The 18060-nt window shown below is 31.1% G+C and overlaps 2 protein-coding genes across 2 annotated transcripts; one reads left to right on the top strand and one right to left on the bottom strand.

The window, feature by feature from the left end:
* The first annotated feature begins 6160 nt into the window (after positions 1-6160).
* On the top strand, positions 6161-12509 carry LOC114370758 (ACT domain-containing protein ACR12-like). The gene is made up of 10 exons (XM_028328151.1): positions 6161-6461; positions 7895-7949; positions 8362-8484; positions 9120-9214; positions 10747-10831; positions 11019-11078; positions 11508-11563; positions 11710-11815; positions 11901-11969; positions 12159-12509. The coding sequence occupies exons 1-10, from the start codon at positions 6322-6324 to the stop codon at positions 12219-12221; spliced, it is 852 nt and encodes a 283-aa protein (XP_028183952.1). The 5' UTR covers positions 6161-6321; the 3' UTR covers positions 12222-12509.
* A 1235-nt stretch (positions 12510-13744) lies between these two features.
* On the bottom strand, positions 13745-15356 carry LOC114370304. The gene has a single exon (XM_028327612.1). The coding sequence runs from the start codon at positions 14891-14893 to the stop codon at positions 13979-13981; it is 915 nt and encodes a 304-aa protein (XP_028183413.1). The 5' UTR covers positions 14894-15356; the 3' UTR covers positions 13745-13978.
* Positions 15357-18060: the final 2704 nt, after the last annotated feature.

Here is an 18060-nt window from a genome sequence, read left to right as displayed (position 1 = left end):
TCTACAAAAACACCCCACGTAATGGAATACATCCATAACAAACATTTTCCTGCACAAAAAAACAAAAGAAAAAATAATTATCAAACCCTACATGCTCCTAATGTGCAAGACGCATGGGAAAATATTAATAAAAGAAATTCCAAGGTAACGATAGAAATACAATCAACCTTGACTCACAGTATTCCCACATGTTATCCCACAATACCAAATTAAAAACAACAAATCCTAAAAAAATGTAGCAAATCCACATGCATCCATTACAAATGACTTATTGCTACATAAAAACGTACAAACAGAAACACATACCTTCACACCATGCTTCACCCAAGATATATCACACTTCATTTTTTTGAATGACAGTGGATTATGCATAAGCGTCCAAGAACTAAACCAGCAAATGTTGCGATGAGGATCTCTCCTTCACCTTTTTATGGATAGCAACCTCAAGCATAATTCCCAACCACTTTCTAAAACAAAATTCTTTGAATTGACTAGAATGTTCATCAAGTCAACATACACATTGATCACATTTTTAACTTAAAAAAAAAATAATGTCTAAGCACTAACCAGTAACAATGGAAAACATGGCATCCTGCTCTATTTGGCATCTAAATGGTAACCACGTGGACACATTGTATATAACCATCTGCAGCTTAAGCTTACATTTCATCACTTACTAAATGAAAGTTAACTCACCCTAGTCATTAGTTGAAAAATTACTAAGAGACTAAAACTAGGCATTAAAGGCATGCAAAAACTTAAATAACCCTTTATTATATGTTGTATTTTTAGAAGTCACATAACAAAAAAAAATTGTGATTCTCATTGTCATGCAAATAATTTTAAATAAACTTTAATTATATGTTGTAGTATCATAAAAGTTACATCATTTAAAAATTGCAGTTCTTTTTTTCTGAAAGGAAAAAAATTGAAATTGTTATGCAAATAATACAATTATATAATATTTTTAATTTTAATAAAATTTAATTTGTCCAATAAATATGTTTTAATTAATGTCTTTAAGAAATTATTTTACTGGACTCAATATATATTACATTTATTTTTTTACTTTATTATTAAACATTTTAACAGTGAATAAGAGTAAAAAATGAGTAATATTTTTTTGGTAACAACATAATTAGAATTTTTGGCTTTTCGTTAGAATTCGAGGTATTTCTATAAACTTCGATCATTTGAATCAACAATGAGACTATATCTAGATTCGAGACTTAGTCTCACTTAAACTCTTTTCTCCTTCTAAAAATATATTGTAAGAGAGTTGAATCCATAAATAAAAAGTAGTATTTTATTAGATTAAGAATATAAAAAAGTCACACACTCTTATTTGTTAATAAATGAGATATTTAGTATTTAAGTACATTATTCTCTTTATTTTATGATAATTGTCGTTTTAGGTTATTTTACACCGTCAAGTTAAAGATTCACTTCTTAAAATAAGTATAAAAAAACTTTAAAATAATTATTGTTTTTGTAGCCCATACAATTAATGAGTGAGTTTGTTTAAACTTTAAAAAAACTTAAAAAAAAACATTTTTATATAAGCATTTTTTAATAAAACATATAAGATTAATAAGTATACAAAAACTACTTTTTAAGCATAAGCAGACAAACACGCTAAAAAACATAAATTATTTATTTATTAAAATAAGTGTTTGTTTTTAAAAAAATAAGTTTAAACAAATTGGTTCATTATTATAAAAGATATAAGTAAAAAAAATAATAATGTTACATTAAAAAGTTAAAATGATAATTATTTTTGGACAAATTTTTTCTTCCTATATATGAAGATTATTCTCGGAGGAAGGGAGTAAATTTTTTTAATTAATGTTTTTTTCTGGTACAATAATGATAAAGAAATTTAAACTTATAATTATACAAATTATTTAATGTTTTCCTTACTAACATAATCTTGTGTTCCATAAAAAAAAGCATGATCTTGTGTTGTATACGAAATCTTTGTCCATTGTTAGAAATCATATTTATTGGGAATTATATTTCTCAAAAATCATGTTTCTTGGAAATTTCATAAGTATGTTTCATATGTCTTAAGAATGGTAGATTCTCTTGATTAAAAAAATGTTTATTTTCTTTTGCAGTAAAAATATAATTTAAAAAATATAAATACCAAACATAAGAATGATTTAGCATTTTCAACCCAATGTCCATGAAAATCTTAAGAAAAAAAAAACTTAATCTTGGTGACCAACGTAAAAAAAAAAAAAAAAAAGCCAGAGGCTTGAATATGTTTTAAAATTTTGTAAAATGTTGTATTTTTTTCATCTAAAATTTGAAATCAATAATTTTGGTCCATGATGAGTGAAATTTAGATTTGGTCCTTGTGAAAAATGCTTTGGTTTAAGTCCCTAAAATATTTCAAATCACTATTTTGGCCCATAACATTTATTTTAAAATAGATAAATAATATTCATTTTAAGGATTTAGATTTTATTTTTTAAAGTGTTACACGTGACATGTACTGGTCTCACTGTGAGTATAATGTGAAATAGACATTTGATTTTTCGTTAACGAGTGACATACAATAATGACGACCAAAAAGAATAATTTCACATTTGTAGAGACAACAATAAAAGGACAAATTTAAGATGAGCATAACCAAAATTCACTCATTTTGTGAGACTATAAATATATCTAAGTCTAGAAAAAAGTTGATCCTAATGACTTTTAAACTATTATTTATTGTGCATTCATGAATATGACTTTTATTTTTGTATATCACATAATATTAATTTAGATAAATAATAATTAATATTTATAATGTATTTTTTAAGATTTTTTTAAGTTAATATTTTTATTCTATACTATTTTATAATCTATAAAATTAAATATTTAATTTAATTAAAATTTAATCATATTCATGAATAGTAGTCTTACTTTTTATTTTGTATATTATTAAATATTAATTATACAACAATTAGTTTGTACTTTGTAATTTTTAGAAAATAATTAATTTTTTCTTTAAAATATTATTTATGAAATTAATTTTTTGAATTTGAATAGTATTTTTAGGATATTCATGAATATAAATCATTTTTTATTTGTATATTGTAAATATTAATTTATACAAATCATTTTTTTTTACTAAATAGTTTGTAAGGAAGGTAACTAAAGAATATTTAATAATTATATTTAATTTTTAAAATTATTTATACAAGAAAAAATTGAATGTCCAATATCATAAGTTTTTTAATTTCCTTAAGTATTTTATTTGTAACCAACTAAATTAGACCATTTATCTCCTGGGTGAGATCATGAGATATCCCCACAAATTTTAATTTTTTGGGTTAGACTTAATCACAATTAAACCTTATATTCCCTCCCCAAATATATATCTTACGAGATTAAACCCAAAATACTTGAACATTTGATTAATTTTTATTGAAGTAAATAATAATAAATAATTTTGTTTCATTCGTCAACTGCAATGGAAATTACATCTTTGAGATTTTTGGAGAGTAAATTATTTACTTTCAAGAGTCTTTCCTTTACAATTTATTAAAAATAAAGTTTTTGCATTGTGCACGTGTATTTTTATTTTAAACTTGTTATTTTTAGGAATGAAATCCGTTTAAGATAAACTGAATAAATTCAGTCTTCAAAATAAATTGACTTTTTTAAGGTTCATATTTGGCCCGCAAAAGTCTATGAATAAATAGACCGGATCCAAATATTGATTTGAAAAAATATTTTCTATAAAAAAAATAAAAAAGTTAAAAATGTATAAAATTAAAATAAAAATTTGACTTCATTTTTTAAGTTAAAACTTATCACATTATAATATACCAACATTTTAAACACATCAACTTAACAATAACAGCCTAAATTAAAAATCAAAATCTTAATATAACAAATTAATAATACTTGCACATTAGAATTAAGTGGATTAAATGATAGATTGTGAGTCCATGGGTAAAACCCGTTAAATTCGCAAGTTTAATGGGTCGGACTCAAAAATTTAATATAATTATATGATTTTTTTTTAAAAAGATCCATTATTTGTTCGATCCACGAACTTTGCTGGTCTGCAGATCTAGTCCATATACCTATCTCTAATTACTTGTTACTTGATTTTATTTATAATTATATTACTTCATGGTTATGTCTCAAAAAATAAAATATTAACTCATAGTGATAGATAATAAATATCATTGATTGAAATTTATTAAAAATAATTAATGTTAGTGGTTCTCATTAATAAACTAAGAAATATAATCATTAAATAAAGAATATGATCCACCAATTTTTTTAATAAATTTTAACTATAAAATGAGAGTGGGTAATGAAAGAGACGGTGAGAGAGTATCATAACATTTTTCAATTAATCAATCACATATTTTCAATTTTATTTTTGAAAAAGACTTTTCGAAATTTGGTTAAAAAAGGCTGTTACTTTTAAACTTATGTCATGTTAAAATGTGCATGGTCAAACTTGTTTGATTAATAAAAGACTTCATTATATTTTTTACCCCATAACTTTTAAAATAATGCAAATTTTGTCCATAAAGTTTTTTATTCACCCAATTTTGACCAAAAACTTGTATAATCTTAAAAAACTTGTCCTAACGTTAGTTGGTTACCTCTATTTTGAAATTTTTGCATATTTATCCTTAAAATACAATTAAGCTTTTAAAAAGATGGTAAAGGTGTTAGAAGTTGAGTTTGAATCCTTAGCTTAAAAAGAAAAAAAGAGTTTGAATCCTTGACATCTTCCTTTCCCATAGGGGTGGAAATGATCCAAACAGCTTGTGGAGGCCCTTCGGCTCGGCCTATGTAAGGCTCGGCTCGGCTTGGTCAAGCTCAAGCTTTTTAAATAAAAAGACCAAGCTCAAACCATAAAAAAAGCTTGTTAAGCTTGACAAGCCAGCTTGTTTAACTAATAATAATAATAATAATAACTTTATTTTTCAAATCTTATCTTATCCAGATTTTATTCTATCTAGATTTTATTTTATTCAAATTTTATTCCATCTAGATTTTATTTCGTCCAGATTTTATTTCATCATATCTTATCTTATCTTGTCCAAATTTTATTTTATTTCGTTTATGGGCTTGAGTTTAAAATAGATTTGTAAGCTTTGGGGTTGAGGGCCTATATAACAGCACCAAGGTTTTAGTTTAGGGAGTTTTTTGTCGGAGAGGAGAATAATTATAGGATTTTAGAATTCCAGTTTTTATTACTGTTCATGCACACTGTCGTAGAATAAAATTCATTTTCTGCAAATCATTTCTAATCCATACATTTTTTAATATTATGTTCTTTTTATTGTCTTTTGATATATGTTGTGCTTTAACGATTTGAATTCAATATAATTTTGTTTATCAATTATTTTTGGATTTGTACATTACTTATACGAAATTTTATAAGTTTATTTTTTTAGTTAGTATTTCACTAGGTTTTAAAATAATTAATTAATCAAAGACGTTTTTAAGCAGACTTTTAAATAGGTTCGTGGGCCAAGCCAGACTTTTATATAAGCTGAGCCGAGCCTTAAAAAAAACCTATGACAGATAATGAGCCAAGCTCAAGCCTTACGTATTCAACTCAGACCGAGCCTAGTAAAACTTGGCTTGACTTGCTCATTTTCACCCCTACTTTCCCATAATCAACAAAGTTACAAAGAAATATTATTAAAATTAGAGACCGATTTAACTTGTTAGTAAAATTTAAGGAACTAAATCGATTTATAGTTTACAAATTTAGGAATGAATGTTCTATTTTATTTATCATAGGAATTAATTTGACCATCTATTCCAATTTCAGAAATTAAAGTGATTGATAATTTTAGAGATTATTTGGGCACTTCATTAATTTTAAAGACGAATTTAATCTCCTATTGCGCGCGGTGGAGCCCATAGTGTGAAGGGAAGTTGGGGAAAAACAAAATCTTTTTTTTTAATGATAATAAATATTCGTAAACAAACATAATTGTAATTCATAATCCTAAGAAACAGTCTCACAGCTTAATTAAAAGAAAATGGCTAAATTATACATTTTTAAAAAATATAAGAGCCAAATTAACTTTTAAAAAAAGCATCGGCGAGGTTTGAGAAGGAATAATAATATTATCGAAGCGAGCGTCAGCATCCAGAAACAGCAGCAGCAATTTGAGTAGTGAGAAACAAAGAGACAGACAAATCCATGTAATTGAATAGACAAAGCACTTTCGGTTTCTTATTATTTTGATTTTCATTACATCACGTAACAATAATAATACAGACAAGCACGCACGCACGCACCCACAGGCACAAGTCTCTCCAACTCAACTTCTTCCACTCTCACTAATGGCTCTCACCAATGCTTTCCTCGCTCCTTCCTTCGCCGTCCACGGTGTTGGTAGGGTTTCCGATCCGCGCTCCATTCCTCTCTTCTCTCTTCCCTCCGACGCCTTCTTCCGCTCCCCAACCTCCCTCTCCAGGGACAAGTGAGATTTCCTCTTCGCCGTACTTTCCTTTTTTAGTATTTTATCTTTTCTAGTCAGTTCTCGAAATCGCTGCGATTTATTGGGATGTTGTCTGTTATTCCTTTGCGATTGAAGTCGAGTTTAGTGTGGACAGATGAACGAAGACGGTAGTGATGGAATGAAAATGTAATACTGATACATGTTCGCTAGGGATGGAATTAAATCAAAAGAGTGACACTGATTTGCTTGAAAGAAATGAGTAGAAACTAGAAAACAAATATTATTATTGTTATTTGACTTTTGTTTTTCAAATTTTAATTGTATTTTTGTTGGAATTTCTTAAAATTTGATTGAAGTCAATTCTCCGAGGAACAAAAGTTTGAGGGGAATCGGATTCTTATGGAACCAGTATTTTTAGTTGTGAGCTTATGTTGTTCATGGATTCAGTGACTCCTGTGCCGTTTTCTGGATATTTTGGTTGAACTTACTTCTGTTGTGTTTAAATGCAGTGTAAGTGTTTCGAGTGAGCAAATGTACTAGTTTATTCAAGTGTCTGACTAATAGTTCAAGTTGCATGGTTTCATCATTCATGCTCGTAGTTCTTTGTCTTTCCAATTATTGATCTATTTTTCTGTTTCTTTTCTGATGATCTGGAAGAGTTTGTGTGCCAACTTCTTCTAACCACCTTTTCAATGCCCCCTTTTCAAATTCATATGCAGCTTTCAATTCGTGCTTTGCCAAATCCTGTGCTAAATAGTAAAGGTTTGCTGGTTCAAAAGTAGTCAACTTGATGCATCATTGTGATTGATGCTATTCCTTAATCATTTCATTTGTATATACTGAAAAAATGGATGGGATTATTTGAGCTAGTCAAAGCTATTAATTCTGTTTTACCTGGGATGGAGGGGGAGGCTGAGGCCTTTTACAGAAGTGCATGTATTAAAAGTATATAATTGTGATGCGGTAATGCCTCTGCTAGTTCAGTGGTAACTGTAAACCTTAAAGCTATGTATCAATTAATCCTTTCAGGAATCTTTCTCATATGTAAGGACCTCTCTATTAGTACCAATGCTTGGTTAGGAATGCTCCATATCTCTCCTGCTTTGAAAACCCTTAAGCTTGAAGCTTCCATTTAGCATCCCCACTATGGATAAACTTTGGTTATTTAGTTTTTGTTGTTATTTTTCACTTCTTATGCATCCCTTGGAATCTTGTATCCTCTTGCTCTTTTTGGGCATGCACTCTGTAGGGCCTTGATCCCATATATGGTTAAGATCACAATATGTTTGCTGTTGCAGGTTCATTGAGTTGATAAAGGTTGGTTCAGCCACTGTTATTGATCAGATTTATACTCTAGTTTATGAACACAACTGCAACTTTAGTTTTCTTTAATATTAGTCACCACGATGTATCTATATCACTTGTCTCTTACTACTGGTTGAAATGTTTTGCAGGAACTTTCTAAAAGCTTCTGCTTATGATTTGAATGCAGTTGGTTCTGCTTCACTGGTCGGTGATGTGTTTCTTGCCGCCATATCATTCACGTCTACCTTTTTTTTTTTTTTTGCAGTTGAAAAATAGGAGTAGTAAGCATTGATTTATTATTTGGGATTTACAATCTATGCTATTATCCATAAATTGCAAAAAAATTATTGACGAGGGACTGAAGTGCAAAAGAAAAAAAAAATTTGCATCCATAACTCCTGTGTATTTTATAAGTCAATCTTGTATTATATTCACCTATTGTTGGTGGTGGTGTTTATGCTGGTCTAAGATAGTGACTGCTATAATTGACAAATGTATTTGCCAACAATCTGAGCTTTTGTTAATTATTCATTACATATGCCCTGCTTTTATGTATGCCATGCTTTTATGTACATATATTTATAGGATGTTTGATTGGATAATTCTTACTGTGCAGCAATCTGGTGACAATCCTGATAGTGTTCCTATGCCAATAGTTCTAATAGATCAAGAATCAGATTCTGAAGCAACAATTGTGCAGCTTAGCTTTGGGGATCGCCTAGGAGCTCTTCTTGACACGGTGATTTGGCTACTGGAAACTAAATTATGCAATCTCCAAAATTTCCAAACCAGTTGGATATCTTTGATGGGATGTCCTTTAACTGCAATTTTGTTATTTAAGCGATGCTCTCACTATGTGATTGTTAGATAAGATTTATTCAATTTATGAAGGTCCTAAGATTTGCTTTGTTTAATTATGTTTCCTCATTATACATCTTCTTTTCTATTAATAAAACACATCTGACAGAGCAAGTAAAATTTGATGATAGTTTTATGTTGTCTATGGAGTGGCTTTCTTTTTCTTTTATTATCTTTGTTGTCATCCTTAAGTCATGACTCCCTTAGTGAACAAGCCTCTTTTGGCTCATTTCTCCTTGTTTTATAAAATTCACATGAAAACTACAGAGCAGCCTTTGTATTCCATTATAGTTTACTTTTAAAGAAAGAAAAAAATTGTAATCATCAGAATGTTGGAAGGCTGACGATCAGAAACTTGTTTGAGATTATGTTGGAAAAGAGATAATTGTTCTTGCTATGTCACTAAACGACATCATTTATATAAAATTTTGTTAGAGTTTTGAGCTCATTTTCTCTATCTACATCATTTTATAAGTATTGTCAATGGTTAATCTTTGTTTGCTCATATCAAGGCAGATGAAAGCATTAAAAGATTTGGGATTGGATGTTTCAAAGGGAACTGTCTCCACAGAGGGATTAGTCAAGCAAACAAAATTTTTCATTACACAATCGTAAGTCTTCCTTGTCTTTTTCCTCCAGTTTCTTTACCTCTGTTTTTTTCTTGAATAACATGGGTGAATTTGCTCTTCTTAAACTGATAAATATTCTTTTTCTTTGATAAATTGAGATATCAGTCAGTTTTTCCGTCTTTAACTGAAATTTCCCTTATCTGTGAATCATCGTCATATTCTTTCTATGGAGGCGTGTCTGGACTCAGGAGGATCATCCTGTAACTCACAATGGACTGCCCCATGTTCTTATCCATACTTGTACTTGAGAAGAACATTCCTCAGGTCCAGTCAATGGAAAGATTTCCTGGAGGTTAGATAGTTGGGAAGGCGCTTTCTTTTCCTTACATGGTGTTGGAAAGTTGCCTTAATTGCAGTCACCCCTAACCTGCCTTAGTTTCAGTCTCTTTGGGGGTGGCCTTAATTGCAGCCTCAAGGGTGTTGTTTAGTCCCACATTGGCTAGAGCTGACTTAAACAGAGCTTATAAAGCTCGAGCAGTCCTTATCTGCAAGCTGGCTTTTTGGTTTGAGTTACGCACTAAGTCCAAATTCTAAGAGGTGGCCATATATCCCTAACTCATTGTCCTTTCTAGTTTCCCTTTGTATTATCTCTCTCCTTGTATTTTGGTGGCCGTGGCTCAATGAATTGAGAAGCTTATGTGGGATTTCTTTAGTCTGGGGTTGTTAGTAATTTTGTTGTAGAACTTAAAAGGAATGAAGTTTAGGTCTTGCAAATTTAGTTAAACATTGCTTTGACTGCCAAAATGGATTTTTGGCTTTTTCCTCCACGGACCAGTTCTTTATGGCATCAAGTTATCTAAAGTGTAGTTTGCATTGTGATGGGATGGGTGTCAATTCTGTGGTTATTGCTTTGTAGACCTTGGAAATTTATATCTTAAGGTTGTGCTCCTTCTAGATCTTTTATTTCCTAGGGTGTGGGCAATGGTTTAAATTTTGTGAGGATCTTTGGGGGGTCCTCCCTTATGCATTTCGTAGACTTTTTTTTATCTTTCTTGTTTGCTCTATGCTCCGGTAATTTGTTTTATTCTTCATATCATTCAGCTGCTTTCCAGAATTTTCACTTATTTAGAAACCTGCATGTTAGGGAATTCTCTGAATTACAGTCTTCTCTTTCGGTGTTGCTAAATTCAATTAATCTCTCTTAGAATCCAGATAGAGGATTTATTCTCTTGATACTTCTGGTGTAAGTTGCTCTTATTCTTCCACCATCATTAACTTCGTATAAAGTGTGATTTTACTGATCTAACTATCGAATTATAACCAAATATTACTTAGATTATTCACGTCAAATCTTGTAAAAATTGAACAATAAGAAGAAGTTAATCAAATTATTCTTATTTTCATATTTTCAAAAGTATAAGTTGCATTAGTTTTGATATACTTGAATGAGGTATCTTGAACATATGACAAAGAAGAAATAAAAATCTCACCGATTGATTATTGCCTAATGTGTTTTCACTGCTTCATTAGAGCCTTTTAGTCTTTACAGATTTATTTGATGTTCATATTGTCAGAGACACTGGGCGCAAAGTTGAAGATCCTGATATGTTAGAGAGAATTCGACTTACCATTATTAACAATCTGTTGAAATATCATCCTGTAAGTTTGTTTCATAGATAATTGCCTCTGGATTTCTTATATGGTTACTTTATAGATAAGAAGCTTCCTTGTAATTAACATTTTTTCTAAACACAATTTTTCCTTGTTACTTTTTGCCAACATACTTTTTAGTTTGCTCTTGATTTTCAGTTTTTCTTTACTCATAAATATTATATAATTTGTGTAGGAGTCCAGTGAACTACTAGCGATGGGTGAAGTGTTTGGCATAAAGGCTCCAAAGAAAAAGGTGAATTGCACTCTTCCAGTTTTGCTTTCCTTTTTTTTTTTGTATAAAATAAACATTACTTTTTTGAGGAAGACCTCTGGCTTTGTTATTTTTTATTTTTTTTTACTTTTTTGAGGAAGGTTCAAGGTTGCAGATATTTATAAAACATTTCCTTATTAATTTGGTAGTCTAAAATATTAAATGCTTTCAAGGAAAATATCAAATGCTTTTAAGATTTTCAAAAATTAAATGCTTGTAATTTTTATTAGTTTCTATTCTTATTCCCTAACATGTGTCCTAACTCTTAAGGCCACACATTCACAAAACCCTAAAAAAAGCTTAGTTACTTCTACCAAATTTTGCACTTTGCAAGTACTCAATTCAATGATTTTACTGGTCCAATGTGTAGCTTTAGTCTTGCCAATATCAACTTTATGCTGTTTTGTGCAGCTTGATGATGATATCAAAACTCGTATACAAGTTAAGGAAGATGGACCCAAGAGGAGGTTTGCATCTTATAACCAGTGCATATTGTAGTTTTTGAGCTGTTTATTACTTGCATTGTTGACTCCAAATAATTAACATAATAAGCAACCCAATATGCAATTGGTGCATGATGTCATCTAATGCTTTTTAATTCAATATTTATCAGCTTGCTATATATAGAGACAGCAGATAGGCCGGGATTGCTGGTTGAAATCATCAAAGTCATTGCAGATGTAAACATTGATGTTGAATCGGCTGAGATTGATACAGAGGTATCTTCCTTTTTGTCTTTGTCCGCCTCTGTTTGCCTCTACTTGATTCATTTACCCTAAGTAACTTTACCCTCTTTTCTCTCAGGGTTTGGTTGCTAAGGATACATTTCATGTTAGTTACGGCGGGGCTGCATTGAACAGTTCAATGGCTCAGGTAACCTTTGTGTTCAAAGAAATGGAGAAATTTTTCCTAGATGCTGGAGTAGAAGTAATTTAGCAATCGTTTGTTTATCTAACTATTGCATTGATTTTAAATAAGTCGGTTTTCCTTTTATCCAACACCAAGTCATTCTGCTGAATTTAACTGCACAACGAACTCTTTTTTGTGGTTTTGAATGAGCAGGTTTTGGTGAATTGTCTGCGTTACTACCTGCGAACGCCAGAGACAGATATTGACAGTTACTGAAGAAACCACCCTTGTGAAATAAGCCAATACAATGGTTCTTTCTTATACCAATTCCCCAGTTAGCTCGATATCACCTGCGAATCATATGGTAGCTTTACTGCTACCACATTATGGAATGAGTTATGAGTACGTGTTGCCTATGGAATGAATGAATACCTGTAACTAACTATGGAATGAATACATGTTGCCTATGGCATGGAATCTAGGATACCTGAAACTCACTGATCATCCGTCAAATCTTATATGAAAGCTAAAAAATCGAAAATGAATTTTGCCTCATTTCCTAAATGGTTTGTGATTGTTATGATTTTATTTTTGTTGTGAAACACAAACATAGCTTAAATTAAAATAATATTTTTTAACATAAAAAGAAGAATTGGAGATAATTTAGGACCTCTTTGAACACTGCTTTTAAAAATACTTTTCTATTTCAAAAAAATAAAACTTTGCTTAATACCCATTTGTTTTCATTTGAAGTTTAGGAAATAAATTTTGAAAATCAGTTTTTTCTTTCTTTTCATAACATAGTAATTTCAACGTTTTTTTTTTTGTTAAAAGGTCTTAATATTGTGTTCATGAGCTTGCACAAGTAGGGATGACAAAAAAAAATAGTACCCGTGGATATCCTCAGATAAAATCTGGTATGGGTAAATGGTGGATACTTTAAATGAGTATTTGTCACCCATGGGTTTAGATATTTTTTTACTCGTTCGGTCATAGGTAGGATATGGATATCATAGTATCCATACTCGTGAATATCTATTATCCCATATAATAGAAGAAAAATCTTATATATATATATATATATATATATATATATATTATCTAAAAAAATAATCCTAGTCCCTAAATCTTAGTAGGACCCTCAGTCACCCCCTTAGCCCCCTGCCCCTCACCCTCTATTCCTCTCTTCTTCGACCACGTGGTCCATGAGACAGAGGCTTTCAAGTCTCAACTCTCACAAGTCACGCCCTCAGCCCCTCTCCCTCTGTTCTGTTCCTCTTTTCTTCGACCATGAAACGGAGCATGGACCACGACCTTTTTTTATGGGAAAAAAATTATTTATTTTAAATTTGAAATATCCATGGGTATCAAGAAAATCCGAGAATATTTTTCAAACGTGAGGGGAAAAGAGATGGTTGTCAAACATATGTTTTGTTGAGATATTATCAATTAGTTGAGCCATGATTTATGTGCTTGTGGCAACTATGTTGGGCAAGTCTTGCTTTTGTGAGTAGTTTTCCTAAGGCTAAAAGTGTAAAACACCATTTGAGTTTTTAAAATAAAATTTGAAAAAAAGTTCTTGAAAGTGCGATATGTCATTACATGTGTTCAAAATTCAAAAAGGACTGAAATAACATTAAATAATTAAGTTTAGGGGTTAAATTCACATCCTAATTTTTATAGTTTCAAATATGAGTGTTTTACACTCCCATATACCAAAGCAATGTTTTACTATTTTCCTAATTAACGTTAAGTATGCTAAGAATACCAGCAATGTAATTACAAAATTGTGTATTTTATGATAGAGCTAATCTACATGCATTTTTTATCAGAAGATAATTCTGTTCCTACAGAGTAAGATCACTGATAGCAAGACTCTTTCTGAATATTTACATACACACTAATGTGATTCAGAGGCTCAATAAATTAACCATAACAGTAAATTTGTTGATTTTTTACAATAATTATTTGAAAATCATAAGAATGATAATATTTCTGATTAATTCACCGTTTACACCAAGAAAGTGCTTATTTTAAATCTGCTCTTGCATGCTTTTCTCTTGGGATTGGGATTCAACGTCGTTGTTAGGTTTCACAAAGCCATCTTCTTCACGGTAATGTTCCTCCTTTGTCAGAAAAACATACTCCACTTTCTCACCACCATATCTTCTGACCAGAATCAAGTAGAAAGACATGGCGAAAATGGTGACTAGAATCAACAAGAAGCTGAACTGAATGTTCACCAAGGAGATGGCACGATGAAGGGACTCATGATCACTGCATCTAACCACATATTCATCAGACTCATCAAGGTGCATGAAGCAACCTTTGGCTTGAAACCCTGGTGTCCAAAGCAAGAACCCCATGACCATAAGCCACACACCTTGGAAGATTATGCTGACAGAACGCACAAAGCAGACCAAGAAGCTCTTAGGGAAGCCAATTCCCATTAGTGTTGTACTCAAAGAAATAATAATCAAAAGTTGCAACAAGAAGTGGTATTGGCCTTCTGGACCCATGTGATCTCTAGAGTGAAGGTGGATGAGAAGAAATTGTTGTGTAAAAGCTATGGCTCCTAGCAAGTGAGTTAGCTCATGCTGTGCTTTGGTGCATTTAATTCTATCAAGAACTATGGCAAATATGGCATAGACCAAGAAAGCCATGGCCATGGAAGAGTGTTCAAAGTTGTGGAGATGGGTGGTGGGAATGGTTCCATCAGGGTCTAATGGTTGGTGATGAATGGGAGCGATGAAGAGTTCCATGGCAATGAAGATTGTGCAGCTTGCCATGATGAAGTGGAGCTCCAAGTATCTGGATATTGTGGTGGGAAACCATAGGGTTGATGTGTAGGACTTGGAACTAAGAGCATGGAGCTTGATGTGGTTGAACAAGTGCCATAAACCAATTACAAAGAAGCCAAACCCCAAAAGTTGATGTCCCTCCAACATAGTGCCTGTTAGTTAAGCCAACACAAGAGAAACGAGAAAACTTTGGCGGACACTAAACTCTATTCAACACCTTATAAAGAGGGGAAAGGAAAAAAAGTGTATGTATGACAGGTGATATGATGCGAGGAAAAGAGAGATACAGATAAACGATAGGTGTTGATAGAATGTATGATACACTTCAAAGAAACTTACTCAGTAGGAGTTTTAATTAGATGGTGTTGTTGTTCATCAAAGGAAATATAGTAGTATTGTTCTAAGAACTCAGAACCAAATAGTAAAGAAACACCAACACACAACTGTTTTATGTTCCAATGGGCAAACCAAATGAGATGATCTTTATAGAGTTCTCTTATTTTGGGTACTCAAGAATGCAGATGAAGTTGGTTATGACATGTGAGTGAGTGAAGCCAATTAGTGACACGGCCTGAAACCCCCTTTCACAAGGATGGTGTGGTGTGGTGCGTGCCTAATAAGGAAAAAGGTTTGGCATTTTACGCTAAGAAAACAGAAAGAAGAGGCTGGGACAACCAAAGTTGGGTTGTTATTGTTAAGGTGCTTTTCCATTAAGGAAATTTCAAGCTAACAGCCATAAGTATTATTAATTGAAATTGTACCATTCTGAAAGTATAGAGAAACGTATACGTCTGGCTGGCAGGTAAAGATGTAAATGTGGATTTCTGATTCAAATAGTAAATTAAATAGGGAAGAATCAGTGTTTGGTGGAGTGAGATTCATTGAATTAGGAATAAGATTTATACTCTTTCATAGGTTTTAATAAATTATAGGCACTAAGGGAAGAATGCAGTAAAACCATTGTATTACAAAGAATTTAATTAAAATATTCTGAAAGTGTAAAAGTTTTTTTAAATCATAAGTAATCTAATTATAATTTAGGTTGTTATTTTGGTGACTTGAAAGATATAACTTATGTATTACTTAATCATGCCATGTGATTTATATTATCACATTAGATAATTCAGCTTAATTTTTTATTTTTTGTAATTAAAGTCCAATTTATTTTTGTAACTATGATATTTTTATTTTTTTATTAAAAACACTCTTATCCCTAATTAATTCATATTCTAAACCTAGTTTGGCTTTCCTTCCTTGCATATCAATCTTTCCCATCGTCGTCAAGCAAAAAACACTTTTCATGCATCGCTTTCTACGACGTGCCTCCTACTCCTACCTAACCACTGATCGCGTTTGCAAAATAGCCTAAATTGTTTTAACGAAACATGTTACCAAATCAACATAAATACCAACAATAAAATACTTAAACTCCCTATGTAACCTAGAATATAAATGTCCAATTAACTTATTTAGGAGGCAACTAGACGTTTCTTATTTCTCTTCAAATTTTGCCAATTTATAGTAGCTTTTACAATCGTGATCGGTGGCCAATTAGGAAACATGACGCAGGAAGCGAAGCGGAGAAAGTGTTCTTCTGTTTGACAACGGTGGCAATGATTGATACGCAAAAAGGGAAAAACTAGGTTTAAAATTAGGATGAATATAAATTAATTATGAATAAAAATATCTTTTAATAAAATATTAAATTAAAAATATCATATTACAAAAAAATCTTTGGACTTTGATTGCAAAAAACAAAAAATTAAACTAAATTATCTGATGTGATAATATACGTCACTTGATATTATATGATTAAATAATACATGAATATTTTTTTTACAATGAATACATAAGCGACTTATTTTCAAGTTACACTGAATTTCAAACTATAATTTATTATATAACTAAAAGTGAAGTGGCATATATTTTTTGGACACATTCAATTTTTTTTGTAAAACTGAACGGCTTTTGAAATTTACCAATACTTGTATAATTGTATTTTATTTTATTCGCGAAATCGTTTTCTCATATCATTTAGCAGCACTCATTTGTATCGAGCTTCTTCTCTTGTTTTTTTAGATGTTGTATTGAGCTTTATTACAATACAATTAACTGGTTTCTTCTTTCACCTTAATATGTGTATTGTGTTGCAGAATATTCTCTCTGCATTTTCTTTTAAGACAGAAATTACTACAGTTTGTAAGAATATGCCAAGTGGAGAAATTTCTTAGAAATTTCGCAGGTTGAGTTTGTAATTTAAGGCTTTAAACAGTAGGTAAAATGTCTTCCATTTTCTAACTAAATATTCTAATCTCATTATGTCCGTCCCTTAATAATACCATCTGACACAGTGAGTGACATGTATGTAACACAATACATGAGAAAAATAAGGAATAAGGAATATATCATTTTAAAATAATTAGTTCAAAATTATGAAGGGAAGTGATGTGTATTGCACGTGAGTTTTTCTTTTCATCTCTATCATTGGGACTCAACAAAAAAACAAATGTTTGGGTCCTAAATAATACCATTCTGCCATTCCGACGAGGTCTTCGAAAGGGACTGCAGAGGGGGAATCTTCGTCAGGCTCTGGCAAACAAAGCAACGTTTGCATAAAAACAGTGATTACAAATTTCCAATGGACCCATTGAAGAGCTATGCTACTTTGCGTATTAGATGCGTTAAGTGCGATGTCCTTTACGCAGAATTCACATGTAACTATAATTGCAGCAATGTTCCTTGCTAATAACACTTAATTTTACTCGAACAACAAATGCACATCACAAGGAGATTGTACAGATTAATATTTATTCAATGAACGCAAAAAAAAAAAAAAAAAAACACGAGGGACAAGAAACATTGAAACAAGATTTGAATCCCAAAGATATTTCTAACAAACTAACATTTAAAACCTCTTCCACATGATGATCAATGCAAAAGCAATTTAGTTCAAACCAATTGAAAAGAAAGGAAACAGATTTTAGAAAGGGAACAATGCAGAGATAAATAATTATAAATTCGGTTGGGTTCATACCATACCAAACCATTTCCAATTCATTACACACCAAATATTGTGAATTCCTTACATTCACACATTCTGTTAGATTACATTACATCATTAGTACCTTAATCATTACAAAAACCACATCCAAACTACACAACTTATAACCCAAGCACCACCCCACTGACACCAACACTAAACACCACGACATCACCATTGGAGGAGAGGGAATTCGGGACACAAGACACACGTGACACTCTTCATATTTTTGATTTAATTGGTATTTTTATAAAGTGCTTATCTGATATTAATG

The sequence above is a fragment of the Glycine soja genome, chromosome 10 (assembly GCF_004193775.1).
Source record: "Glycine soja cultivar W05 chromosome 10, ASM419377v2, whole genome shotgun sequence".
Lineage (NCBI taxonomy): Eukaryota > Viridiplantae > Streptophyta > Magnoliopsida > Fabales > Fabaceae > Glycine > Glycine soja.
Note: the sequence above shows the minus strand (reverse complement) of the source record. Positions and strands in the feature narration are given on the sequence as shown.

Excerpts from the sequence above, each read along its gene's own strand:
- LOC114370304 (XM_028327612.1), bottom strand. The coding sequence starts at position 14,893 with ATGTTGGAGGGACATCAACTTTTGGGGTTTGGCTTCTTTGTAATTGGT.
- LOC114370758 (XM_028328151.1), top strand. The coding sequence starts at position 6,322 with ATGGCTCTCACCAATGCTTTCCTCGCTCCTTCCTTCGCCGTCCACGGT. Across the intron at positions 6,462-7,894 it reads ACCTCCCTCTCCAGGGACAA|GAACTTTCTAAAAGCTTCTG; the intron begins GTGAGATTTCCT and ends AATGTTTTGCAG. Across the intron at positions 11,564-11,709 it reads GAAGATGGACCCAAGAGGAG|CTTGCTATATATAGAGACAG; the intron begins GTTTGCATCTTA and ends AATATTTATCAG.